Source organism: Oryzias latipes, chromosome 7 (assembly GCF_002234675.1).
Source record: "Oryzias latipes chromosome 7, ASM223467v1".
NCBI lineage: Eukaryota > Metazoa > Chordata > Actinopteri > Beloniformes > Adrianichthyidae > Oryzias > Oryzias latipes.
In genome coordinates, this window is record NC_019865.2 from 29,545,457 (window position 1) to 29,559,346 (window position 13,890).

Below are 13,890 nucleotides of genomic sequence, written 5' to 3' on the forward strand. Positions count from 1 at the left end.
TGACTGTAGATCTGTTGATTTTATTAACCAAACATTGCACTCATAACGTGCTTTTATACATCAGACAGAGAGCCACAACAGGATTGTCAATGTAAGTGCTAGCATCTAACGGCAAACGGTTAGCCGATTGGTCCTGAGAAGAAATTAGCACAAAAGTTGAAGAACAAGTCATGTTAAATAACCAGAGAACCCTGAAGATTAGATACAATGTGAAAGCTTTTGTGTAGGAAAAACAATTAGCCAATATATACACATTTAATTCATGTGTTTGAAAACACAAAGGTCTAACAATGGAATGTAAGATGTCAAAAATAAATGTTATCATTCAATGGGAGTGTTTCTATCTGGATGGGTTGCAAACACAATCCAAGTCTGTAAAAAGTTGCTTAAAGCCCACTCACATGTGCACAAGTTATTTAGTTGTTCTCTTTATCAAAACTCCAGAGTGGTTGTTGCTTATAAAAATAAAGCATTTTTGCGTTTATAATTATATTCATGAAGATGGACTTACTCGCTCTCTTCTGATCATTTAAATCACAGTCATTGATCAAACCCGGGGCCAGAGGACGAGCTGCTTCACCTCAGTGGGCTTCGGATTTTATCGTTGAATTTGAAAGAACGAAAAATGAAACAAAGGTTTGTTGGTCCCGATCTTTCGAAAAAGATGAGTTTCATTATGCATTACCACTCAAATAGTTTCTTGATTATCATAGGCATAAAGTATTCCACGCACTCCCCAAGACCAGAAACGTACTCTGCAAACACAGGCAGAGAAACACACACTCACTCCACTTTCTCTGGATTAAGACACTAGTTTCAGACAACTAAGGAAGTGCAAACTGTGCAAATGTCTTGGCTAAGCGACAAAGCTGTACCTGATTCCGACATGCCAGCTGCCTAACAGAAGGTCTGCTTTGACCATCCATCCCTGTTGTTTGGCAGGGTGCAGTATTGGAAATGCAGCTGCTGAGCATTAACACTGATCCAAGGTCTGCATTGGTCAAAACTTACAGGTTTCAAAAGGAAGCAACTGTATTTGGGTGGCACTGGTGTGAAAGGGAACGTCTGAAACGCCACCTCTGTTTGAAGACGAGTAGAAAAGCAAAGACAGCGTCTGCGCGCCGCTACGCAGACTGCAGCGCGTGAACTGCTTTAGAGGAGTGATGGAAATGTGCAGGTTTTCAAGCATATCTGCCACATGGACAGCAGTGATTAAAATTTGACATCATGAGCGGAGCACGTGGAAGGACCCTCCTGAGGTTATTTAAACGCAGACTGCAGCTCTTTGAAAGCAGCTCGCCTCTGCTTCTGCTCCTCGGCCTGCTTCTTCTTGGCCTCCTGCTCCTGGCGAATCTCGGACTCGAACCGGTTCGACTCGCTGATGGCCTGAACCTGTGCAGCGAGAGAAGACAGAGCTGTAAGGTGGCGGAAAACATTCAAGAAGGACTGATGTCAACTCCAGTCCTTAAGCTTCAGTCACATGCATTCGTTGTAGCACCCTGTTCGCCACAACCTGTCGCTCGCAGCATCCCCAATAGAAATAAATGTGCATTCATATTTTTGCTCACCCAGCAATCTCTGACCTTACTATTTCATCACAGTTTGCCAACTGAGGTTTGCGCTTTATCTTTGTTACCATATGTTATAGTAAGGACAGTTGAGACTGAGGTTCTATAGATCCACTCCAATGAAGATGGTGTTTTTGGTGTTTCTCAGGCATTTTTCTCCTGATGGAGGACATTCATAAGGAAAATAAGATAAAAAATTGCGTTTCTGAGTATTTCTATGTTCAAATTGTAGTGAATCTGAAGCAGATGAAAAACTGCTGTTTGAAAAAGCTCAAAGTTAAAACTACAATCTGGGCGGGCCACAAGCTTCCTGCTCTGCTCCATTCCAATGCATCGAATATCAGACGAACAGATTCGTGAGCGTCTTTGTTTTCCTCGTCTGAGCTGGAATCTGGATCAGAACTGTAAGGCTGGATAGCTACGATATTGCTGACATTTCTTTTGCAATGGTAATGTTAGCTTGTGAGGGGCTGTAAGCTACCATGAGAGCGTGTTAACAAAGGGATGATGGGAAATGGGTACAGACTTACTTCCACGCCAACAGTCCCACCCACAACTCAAAGGTAAATTTCTAATGAACTACTGCCGCTCTGCAGAAACTATGTCCTAGAAAACGACACAGGTTTTTGATTTGGGCTAAAAACAGCAGAATCATAATTAAAGGACTCTATAATCATGCAAAGTCAACCTGATTGAGCTTTTAAGTGTGTTATAATGTGTATTTTGATTGATTCACACATTTCTGAGTTTTCCTCTAAAAACATGATCTCTGAGCAGCAGCCCCTCCCAATCCACAAAAACGAGTGTGTTCTCACATTGTGACATCACAAAGTGAAAAAACACACACACTTTCTCACCACTAGCTCCAGCTAGTGGTGATCGGCCAAACGCTTTCCTGCTATATAAACAATATGCACACTGGGGCTGCACGATTTGAGGAAAACTTGCAATTTGTGATATCAGTGATCAATATTGCGATAACGATGTAACTTGCGATACATGAACCAATAGCAAAAACCCAAAAACATCATTTCCATTTCACGGCAACAGTTTAATTTAAATAATAGTCAACCCTAGTCTACATGGGAGGCAAGCATCATACATAAAAGGGCTCCATCTGATTGGTCAAATCCATAAATGGGTTTATTAGATTTGTTAAATACTTTAAGCTGCAATAAGATTGTTTTAGCACATTTAATCAATCAATTCATTATTTGTAGAGCACTTATTAAAGGAGAGGCAACCAAAGTGCTGAACATAAAATCAAATGTAAATAAAATCACTGAACAATAATACAAAAAAATAAAATCAAAACAATAAAAGCAATAAAACAATGAAATAATAAAATTAACAAAATTTAAGGTAACCATTTATCGCAATTTTCACCGTCTTTCGCAATATGCGTATAGCACAGCTTGATATGGCGATAACCATAAATTGCCTAAAGCACATTCATCTTTGTAAAGGTTTGGAAGTTGTTGTTTTTTTGTGGGTGAAACACAGACACGCTGTTGAGGCCGACTCTAGGATGAAGTCATGAAATGGAGAAATGTGGAACCTCAGAGATCGAGTCGTCTGACTTCCAGGTTGGAAAATTAACAGCAAAAGTAACTCATATTTCATTAGAATGATGGGTTCTTTAGTGCAATTTAAGGTAATACATTATCAAATACATGGATTTACTTTACTCTGAAAGGCTTGAGAAAAGCATGATGTAGACCCTGACAATATTAAAGTTCAATTTAAGGTTTCAGTTGAAAACCTAATTAAATGCTTTTAGAGAAGTCACATTTCTGACTAAACATGATACTTTGACAGATTAACAACCGATCATTTTATCCCAGTCTGTGCTGGCAGTGCTTGCGTAACCCTTCCCAAAAAAGTAAAAGTTGTTTTTTCAGTTACTAACAAATCCCTTTTGTCATTAAACAAATGTTTCAGTGTTTTTCTCTCTCTTTCTTTCCTTCTTTGACCTAAACCAGTGAAGGAAGACAACCACCTTTCCCAGTGGGATTCTGCTGAGGTTTCTTCCAGTGCCTCCATTGATGGACAGTTATTGAACCAACAATCTCCCGTCTCAGGGCAGGACACTCTTTCACCAGACACTGTAGCCTCCCGCTAAAGTTGACCATCAGGTGCTTGACTTTCTTGGCGTTAGAGCACAATGTTAGTGAGGCACGAGAAAAAAAAAAAACATCCACATGTGAAAGGGTAAAAAAAACAAAAAAACACTGTGGAGGCGCTACTGCTTTTTTCTGTGGTCATGTCAGATCAGAACGCATCTGTGGACAAACATTTACTCTCAGCAGAATCTCTCAACAACAACACCTAATGTACCCCCAACTTGTACTGAGAAGTGTCCATTAGCAGTGGACCACGGGGGTTGACTTCTGACAGAAAATGAACCTGTGCTCATGGTGCCAAAGACAAGCTGGAAACACTCAGAAGAGAAGGGTTCAAACTCCAATTCTTGAGGAGCGAGTTCCTGTGTGCTTTTAGTTTGCCCCTGCCCTTTTAACTGCCAATCAGCTGGTTCAGATGTGTCTAACAAATCAGACAGGGGCAGGGATGGTTGAAGCAGGGCAGTGGCCCTCAAGGACTGAGTTTACACCTCTGCCTTCATTAACACTTCAACACAGGAGCTGCCGCTGGTACCAGGAAATAACGCGCGCTCTTTTGAGTCGCAGTAACTTTTTGGCCGTTTGCACAATTTGACGTAATTCCAGGCGAGAGAAAAGCAGCACAAAGAATTAGCTTCAGCGTTAAAGTCTGTTGGAATTCCGTTATTGGCGTAAAAGGTTGATGACTTACGGTAACTCAAAGAATGTCGACACCAAAGCTCTTGTGTGAAAGGGTAAAAGGGCAACACAGTATCTCTGCCCCTCCCACACTCAGTTTATGGAGGGTCATGCATACATTTCTGCAGTCATGCCTTTAGCTGCAGGTAGAATGGAAGTTCACACCTCAGTTGAACTCGTTTTCTAACCAGTGTCACTGGTTACCAACACGTTGAGACATGAGAGAACAACAGACTATTCAGGAAGGTCCAGCTATGTGAAGAACTCAGCGAAAAGAGTCTTAAAATGGGTTTAGGTCCTGAATGTCCAACTGTAGCTACCCATGTTTACCGAACAACAAAAATCAGCTATCACAACTGCTTTATTGAAGCAAACTTACGCTCAACTTTCACTTCAGGTACAGCGTCCCTGAGCAGGAAATTACAGAAGCAAACATTTCTCTAAATGATGCCATGAAGAAATGACTTCTGCTTTCCTGTTTGTCTTCTAAAACACTGCTGTGGTTGTAGATTATAGGTCACTACAGAGCGTAGGAGGCACAACAAGAGGAATTTTTAACTTAAACTCTATTCATCCATTTCCCAAACCCACTCAAGCCCCTTGAGGGTCACGAGGTTGCTGGAGCTTATCCTGGCTACTGTTGGGTGAAGGTGGGGTGTACCTCGAACAGGTCGCCACTCAATCGTATATTTACACTCATATTCACACCTAGGGATCATTTAGAGTCACCCAATAACCCAGTGCTTCTCAATTATTTTTTGCCAGACCCCCCCTAGGAAAAAGAAAATGTTTAAAACATTGTGCTGATTTTTTTTCTCTAAATGATGGATTGTTTATTAATGATCTCATAAAGTGCAGCTGTTTTCCTGCTGTCTTTCTGTCAAATACTGACACCAACTAAACCACAGGCAGAAAAGAATACATTTATGGAAAATAAAAACACGTCATCAAAATGTCTACAATAGTTCATAAGAATGACATTATTAGCATGAGCTGAGTCATCTAAAGGCACGCCATGATCCTGGTGTTGCGCAATAGGCAGCTCTCAGTGTGCCCCATTCCCCTTTCGTTCACACACACGCCAGCCGTGTGTGACGGGAGTCAGGAGCAGCTGCAGGGACGGCAGTTCACAGTTTCAGGCTGTTACTAACTCTGTGATAGAACAGATAATAGGAAACCAACAGTTGTGCAGATTTTTTTTTCAAGCGCTGAGCCGCTGCCACCCCTGCCTCCCCGGACAAATGCCCGTATGACCTGTGCCTAAAACCGCCACTACTGCGCCCCCCGTACATTACGTACGTGCAAATCATCTTGCAGTTTCTCTAAAACCCATAGAAAAAAGAGCGACAACGACTGCCTATCACTATGTTCTTCTCCCGAACAAACACAGCTGCGCCGCGGGCTTCAGAAGAAGAAAACACTGCAGAGTGGAGTCAGGATGCAGCGGCTCAGTCTGAAGAGCAGTGAAATACACCTGAGTCACTATTTGTCCAACTGTACTTTGTATTTTTTTAATCATCATTTGAAATTTTCTCCTGTTAATCCAATTACTCGGGTGCGGTGGGCGGGGCTAATCTCCGCAATTTGAAGCCTTCTGTTCACATTGATGATTAAAATTATTATTTGTCAGTACAGTACAGAAGTTATCTGTTGAAAAAAAAACGTTTCTAAGTTACTTTTATTGGTGAAACAAATGTTTGAGCCTGTAAAATGGTTTGTTCTTTCTTTTCAATGTTTAACAGAGTATTTAATTGTATATTAATTGTAAAAAAAATAGAGGTTTCTACTTCACGGATTTTGCCTATCACGGGTTCTTTTTGGTACGTAACCCCCGCGAAAAACAAGGGTTTACTGTATAACTCTGTATAGCTCTCTGAATATAACTGTGTCAAAGCAGTGGATCAGGGATAGAGAACGACACAAAAGGGAGACTTTGTTGTGCACAGAGTTTTGACTCAACTCACTTTGGCTTCAAAGAAAGTTTTGGCTCCTTTGACTCCCTCTGTGGAGACGTCGATTTCAGAGAGCCGTGCCAGGACGCTGAGCCCGCTGTCCTCCGCCAGTTCTCCTGCCGCTGCCTTCCTGAAGATCAGCAGGAACTGTGGACCACATCACAGACCATTACATGTGCGGAGAAAAAAAGACCAAGCGTTGAACATCCAAGAAGGTTTGCTGCTTCACCTCTCTAAAGCTGAGCTTGTTGTCCAGGTCCTCATCCACCTCCTTGATCATGTTTTTCAACCCTATGTGGGTTTGTGGTGCCCCAAGCTTCTCCATCATCAGCTTCAGCTCCATCAGGTCAATGTAGTTGTCTTTCCCAGCATCGAACCTGCACCCCAGATGAAAAAGGTTTCTTCCAGCCAAGCTGGTTCATCCCATATGCACAGCTGGCAACTTTTTTTTTCTTCGTTTGTGTTTGCATTTATTTTTAGTCCAATGCTGTCCTTTGCAAAAATTTTGGACCTGTCATCTATAATGTAAAATACTGTTTTAGTCTGCTAGTTTTATTTTTGTTTCAAATCATGTACATCTTATCGCTTTCTTGTCAAAAGCAGAACTGAAAGGCTTAAAAAAATCTTGTTAAGTCTATTGGGAAGCTAAACCTTTATGTCTTTTTCCACTTCAAGTCCCCCTCTGATCATCTTTTGGTCCGTTTTCAAAGCATTCCCAGTGGTCTTTTAATTATGATTATACCCTGTTCACCCAAAATAAAATAAAAATAATAAAACAAACTGTGTTGTTGTCTAGGACATAGAGTCTCCAGAGCGTCTGGAGTTCATTAGAAATTCACCTCTGAGTTGTGGGCAGGACTGCTGGTGCGGAGCTACACCCCCTTCCCCTCGTGTTGCTGAGAGCTCTCTGTTTACTCTTTGTTCAGACGAGGAAAACAAGGACGTTCATGGATCTATTTGTCTGACAGGGGATGATCAGAATGGAGCAGAGCAGGGAGCCTGTGGCCCCACCCAGCGTATTTTCTAGTCTGCTCATGACGATTTGAATAAAGAAATACTCAGAAATGCAGTTTAAGATTAATTTTCTGAACACATGTCATACATCATGATAAAATGCCATGAGTGCACGTTATAAAAACAACATTTTCATCGATCAGAGAGGGTCTTTAAAAAGGCTGTGAACACTAACCTCATTCTTGCTTCAACAAAGCAGTGTAAAATAGCACACTCCTTGATTTATTTCTACAAATGCAGTCATTTTTAGTTATTCATTTACTTTGCAAAATGTTTTTTCATAACAAATATCTGTGTTTTCATAAAAAAAATCCAGATTTTTAAATCAAACACATAAATGCCATTAAAAATTATTTTAATGCATAATTTGAATTTTTTTCCTGAAAAATGTAGATGGTATGTTAAAAATAAAAATAGAAAATCCTATAATATAAATATAAATGTTAAGTCCAATTTGATTAAATTGGGGCTGAAAATATTAAAGTCTTTGAACTGTCAGGATTTACGATGTTTAACTTGTTATCTCTCACGTTTAGTGTGCGATTCTAAGGAAGTGTTTGGTAATTCCTTTTTACTTTTTGTTAAAGTAACATTTATTGTGAGGAACAATATTTATTTGGTAGAAAAACATAGTTGAAAACCGCGTCTTTCGTATATTTTCTGTCTGCGTTTGTATCCATATCTTTGACATTTTGAAAAAATCTGTCTATCTTGTGCTAAAACGGCCGCCATAGTGTGTGATTCTTTAAATCTTCACTTCCGTTTGTCCCTCTTAAATCAAAGAACATTAGTTGACAGAGGCCAATTTGATATTTTTGACGTTTGTTTCTCTCTTTCTGAATTCTGGTAAACAAACCGGAAGTCACCGCTCTGGTTTTTACCTTATTTGGGAAAAAGCACCGTAACGGCGCGCTACTGCTTCCGTGTTCCGTTAATCATTGAAAGTGTCGCGCGCGCCCGTTAGCGGTCGCGCGTGTGTGATGTTCGACGGCGGTGCGATGTGCGCAGACTCGGGCGGGGAGCGGCTCACGTTTTGAACATCTTCTCCATGTCTTTGATCTGCTTCCGGGAGAACTCCTTGAACTCGGTGTAGGGGTTGAAGACCCGCAGGCTGGGCTGCTGCGCGTCCCCGTGCCCCTCGTTCAGCTCCCCCCGCCGCTGCAGCAGCGCGCCCAGCTCCGAATCCGCGTTCGCCACGAGCGGCTTCTCCTCCGAGCCGTCCTGCGGCTCGCCGCCGTCCACGGCTACCGGCTGCTCGGCCCCGTCCTCGATCTGCAGCCGGCGGCTCAGCTTGGAAGACAGCTCGTCCGTGGCCATTTCCAGCTAAATGTAGAAAGGCAGCGTCAATCAATGCACACCTCAGTTCACGCAGGGCAGGTTCACGCACGATCACCTACCTGCCTGCTTCTTATTCCAGTGTGGGAGGATCAAGCTCCAGCCTCCGCGCCTCCTGCTGTCAGCCTGCTGGCTCCGTCACCACACCTTTTAAAATGGCAGGCAGGACCGGCGGCCAGTCTACAGGATCTGACTCACGATGATGATGAGGAGGATGATGATGATGAGTGTCAGCGCGTGGGACTTCCAGCTCCAAATGCAGAAGCTTGGTCCTGGTCACCGGGAGGGGCCGTCATGGGCGAATCAGATCCATAGGGCAATCATATCAATGGTTCCACGTCTAGTTGTAGTTTCAGACGTTCTGCTACTCGTTTGTTTTTAGACCTTTAATATACAAGTATCAGAGTTTTTACACTGTACAAAAAACATTTAGAAATATTTTCTTTGCTAGAAAAGAATTTCTTGTCTAATTAAAGCAATTGCAGAATCATTACATTAAAAAAAGATTTTTTTTTCCATAATTTTCACAATTCATGTTTTGTTTTGTTTTTACCAATCTTTTGATTTGGAAACCAACAAATTACCTCTTTTCCTTTTTTTTTATTATTTAGTTTTTTTGGCCATTAAAGCATTTAATTCAGCCCTCCATTTTTCAAACCTCCTTAACCCTTTAACACCTGAGGTGTCGCCGGAGACGGCTAAATGACAAACGCTCTCTGATTTACCAAAACTCTTTGACCTTTTACCCGATCAACGGGAATCAGCTGATGCTGTCACGGAGAAAAGTGGCTTTGCTTCGTGTTTTTTCTATGTTACACTGAAATCTAATTACAAGCATTTTGTAATGATTAAAAGCTTTTATTGACAATCACACGGGGTTCATGCAGCAACTCTACGTTTGCGGTGTTGAACCTTCTTTTTCAAAACCTCTGCAATTCTTTCTGGCATGCTGTCAATCACTTTCTGGGCTGAATCTTGACTGATTGCAGACCATTTCTGCATAATCAGTGCCATCAAGACCATTTTTGTTTGTCCACCCACCTCTTGAGGATTGACCACAATTTCACAATGGGATTCATCAAATCAAATCAACCTTTATTTATATAGCACTTTAACAACAACACATGTCACTCAAAGTGCTGTGCATAAAATACAATAAAATTTAAAAACAAGATGACAAGACAAACCGTGCGACAACCCCCCCCCCCCGCAAAAACACACACACACACACACACACACACATCAATAAATAAATGAATAAATAAATAAAAAAGTGATAAAATGATAGAATGTAGAGACCAGGCTTTGTCCTGACGTGGGGAAACGATATTTTGGGGACATGTCCACACCAGCGACCCCCCAACCCAAGTTCACGGAGAACACTACCACAGAACCCCCCAGATCCGATCAAGAGAGTCAGACCCGGGAGATCCCATTGCAGCGACCCCGTTCACTGAGAAGGTCAGTCACCGATGTGGAGGATCCCTCAGAGGAAAACACTGATAAATAAAATGTAAAAGAAATAAAATCAAAATATATTCAAAACATGAATCAAGAAACAAATAATTACATAAACCTTAATAGGCATGTAAAATGGTAAGTGTGACTAAAAAATTTAAAATAAATACCAATAAATAACTAGTAAAAAGAGAAAATAAATAATTTAAATATCAAATAAACTCCTAAAATTCAACTAAAAGCTCAATTAAAAAGGTAGGTCTTAAGCCTTCCTTTAAAAATATCTGCGTAATCTTCTCGGAACCATTTCAATCTGACTCTTGATTAATGAGAAGATGCTCCGTCATGCTGGAAACTGCATTGTTCATCACCAAACTCAGGATGCTTCACTGTTGGTCTGAGACAGGAGGAGTAGTGCTCACCTTGTCGTTTCCAAACAAGCTTTTTTCTAGAAGCTCCAAACAATCAGAGAAGACTCTTTACCCCAGTCCTCAGCAGTCCGATCTCTGTATCTTTTGTAGAGTATCAGTCTGTCCGTTGGGCTTTTTCTGAAGAGAAGTGGCGTCTTTGCTCCTCCAAAAGTCTTCATGTCTTTGCGGATGGTACTCACACCTACCTGCTACCATTCCTGAGAATGCAGTCCTAGCCGTTGCTGGAGTTTCTTGGGGCCCTGGAGCTGCATTGAACCTCTTCCCCAAATATGGTTTTTGTGGTGTTTTTAATATGTTCTTGTTGCATTTTTCTGAAGATGGAGGACATTTATAACAAGAATTAGGGTTACAACTGCATTTCTTTATTCAAATGGATTGTGGTGAATGAGGAGCAGTTGGAAAAAATGCTGTTGTTATGCAGAAACTAGTCGGTGGGCCATAAGCTCTCAGCTCTGCTCCATTCTGATCATCCACCTGCAGACAAATAGATCCATGAACGTCTTTGATTTCCACGTCTGAGCTGGAATCTGGATCTGAACTGTACAGATGGACAGCTACAATATTGCTGCTATTTTTCTTGAACTAATGTTAGCTTGGGGTTGTGAGGGGCTGTAAGATAGCAGGAAAGAGTGTAAACAAAGGGTTGATGGGATATCAGTACAGGGTAACTTATGCGACAATAGTCCTGACCACAAGTCAGAGGTGAACTACTGCCGCTCTGCAGGAACTATGACCTAGGCTAGAAAGCAACACAGGTGTTTTTTGTTTTTGTTTTTTTCATTTTAGCTAAATTTAAAAAAATTAAAAGATCTCTAGGAAGGGTTTTATACTAGATCAAAAGTTGATTGGAGTGGAGCTTTAAGGTTTTGAAAATCTGATAGATGGTTGACTGAAGTGCAATCTTACCAGCTTCAATAAACATCTCTTTAAGGTCCTAATAGCGCAATTCCATAATGGCTGCAGGTTTGTTTTGCTGGTAACCACAGTGAAGAGAACAATGATGTCAAGCACCACCCTCCTTTTAAAGTGCCCAGTCATTTCCTTTAACTTAATCAGAACAGACTGATCTCCAGCCTTTCCTTCATTCACAGTCACACCTACATGTTCATGACGGAATCATTAACATTATCATGAACTTGAAGTTTATGGTCATTTTCAAAGCTAGGAGTCAGTTCCATTTGAGCTATTTACTCCTCATCATAATCTTGTGCAAATTGCCATTATAAAAACGGAAGCAGTAGGCTTTGTAATCCTTAATATTTGTGTCTTTCTCAAAACCTTGCTGTCTCCCCATCAGCTTTGGCTCATAGCAGACTGCTTTAAAGCATGATGGCCTTTCCTGTTCTGAAACTATAGAACTAGGATCCTTAGTTGCAGCAGCAAAACGCCTTTGTGTAAAGCTTTCTGAAAGGCCATCGCTTAAAGGATTGTTTTCTGTTTTTGCAGAAAGCTTTCAAATCCTTTTCCATTGTGTCATGTCTTTCAAATCATAGAAGTCAAGAGTTTATTCTCAACATGGATAGGGAGACCAGATGCTGTAGTATCGCAAGACCTATGGAGACCGGTGTGGCAGCTCAACTTGGCGGTGCGTAAGTAGTTGAACAAACATTTCGGTCTTATTTCATTTTACCACCATATTAAAATCAGTTCCAAAACTAACATCTGAAAAAGTTTAAAAAGCCTTTGACAGCCTGGAAATTATGTAGACGGCTGCTACAATACCTTAGTTATGGGGAAGACCAGCACCACCACCCCTTCCTGCAAATGTGGCCATCCAGAAGATTCTCCTGGGGCTGCCTCCTCTCCAGGCAGGTTAATCAGTGACACTTTCGATTCCATAGATAAAAAGCTCTCCAGCCTTGATTGTCGCCCTAATCTACTGGAGATCCTCCACACAGAGTTCCAAGGCCTGTGAGAGTCTTTGAGGTTCAGCCAGCAGCAGGTGCAGGAGCTCGCAGTGGAGAACCAGAACCTCAGAGAGAACGTTAAGACCCTGAGCAGCAACACCACCCGTCTCTCTGAGGAGAACAGATCTATCAAGAAAAACCATCCTGGATATTCAGGGGAGACAACCCGGTGATCTCGGGGATTCCAGAGGAGGCTAAATTTCAGCATTTCAAGCAAAAGGAGCTGTTGAAGAGCTGGGGCGGGTAGCTGAAGGGAACGCACTTCAGTGTTAATGAGCAGTTTCTGGTTGAGATTCTGCGCCGCCCAAGGATCCTTTTTCCCTCTGAGGAAAAAACACATCACCGACGGGTCCTGAGCTGTGGTCGCCGTGGACAAGCTGCTCTTGGACGACCGGCTCTTCCGGGACCCAGAGATCACCCCCTGGCTGTGCTGAAGACCTGACATCCGTGCTGCGCTAGACACCGGCTAAACCTATTTAAATGAAAACCATTCACACCTCCATCTCGTTGAAGCAGTTTAATTTCTCTTCCTTCTCATGTTTCTGTTGTTGTTTTATGTTTGTTTCCTTCTGTTTTTTCCCCTCTTTCCTCTTTTAGTCCCCCCCTCACCCCCATATGTAAATCATCCAAAGGCAACACATCCCCAATGGTAGTATTTAGTTGGTATTTATTTCTGCATGGAATGGGGGCGCACGCACATGGGCATGCACACACGATCCCGCACACACTATTAATAACCAGGAAATGACCATACTCTTGTCGGATGCTGTAACAGCATTTGACAGAGTAAACTGATCTAACCCGCTGGGTCAAACTGCCTCTGTCCCTCGTGGGCAAGGTAGCCACGGTTAAAATGAAAATCTTGCCAAAAGTTATTTACTCTTCTTGATGATCCCCACACAACAGCCACTAAAATGGTTCAAAAAATTAGACTCATTCATATCAAGCTTTTCATGGAACACTAAACCTGCAAGATTTAGTCTAAAAACTTTAAAATCTGCAAAATGTTTGTCATTTTATGTGTAATTGTTTGATATGAGAAAGTTGTTCTTAAAATACGGAGGAAGATTGGGGGCGTGCAGAAAGAAAGAAAATTTTTGACTTTAAAATCAGAATTCTGACTTTTTCTCAGAATTTTTAATGAATATTTTAAGAGATTAAACAAACAAATAAAACTGTAGGAGATAAAGTTCTCCACAAGATGGCACTAGCACAAGGATTAAGATGAAGGCTGTCATTAGAAAACTCCACCAACTCGTGCGAGTGGGTTCAAACACCACACATTTCATTATTTTTTTGTTCAAATAAAAAAACGTGAAAACAATAATGAAGAGCTTCATTCGCTTCAGAAGCTGTAGTGATACAAGTCTTTTCTGACAACCGTCCAAGCTTTATTTTGAAAACGCTTACCGGATGTGACATCATTA

The 13,890-nt window shown here is 41.5% G+C and overlaps 1 protein-coding gene across 1 annotated transcript; it reads right to left on the reverse strand.

The window, feature by feature from the left end:
- efhd2 (EF-hand domain family member D2) lies at nt 1-8,823 on the reverse strand. The gene is made up of 5 exons (XM_023957010.1): nt 8,730-8,823; nt 8,363-8,655; nt 6,548-6,695; nt 6,331-6,465; nt 1-1,392 (listed from the first exon to the last, which is right to left on the reverse strand). Exons 2-5 carry the CDS (start codon nt 8,647-8,649, stop codon nt 1,261-1,263), a joined length of 702 nt encoding a protein of 233 aa, XP_023812778.1. The 5' UTR covers nt 8,650-8,655; nt 8,730-8,823; the 3' UTR covers nt 1-1,260.
- Nucleotides 8,824-13,890: the final 5,067 nt, after the last annotated feature.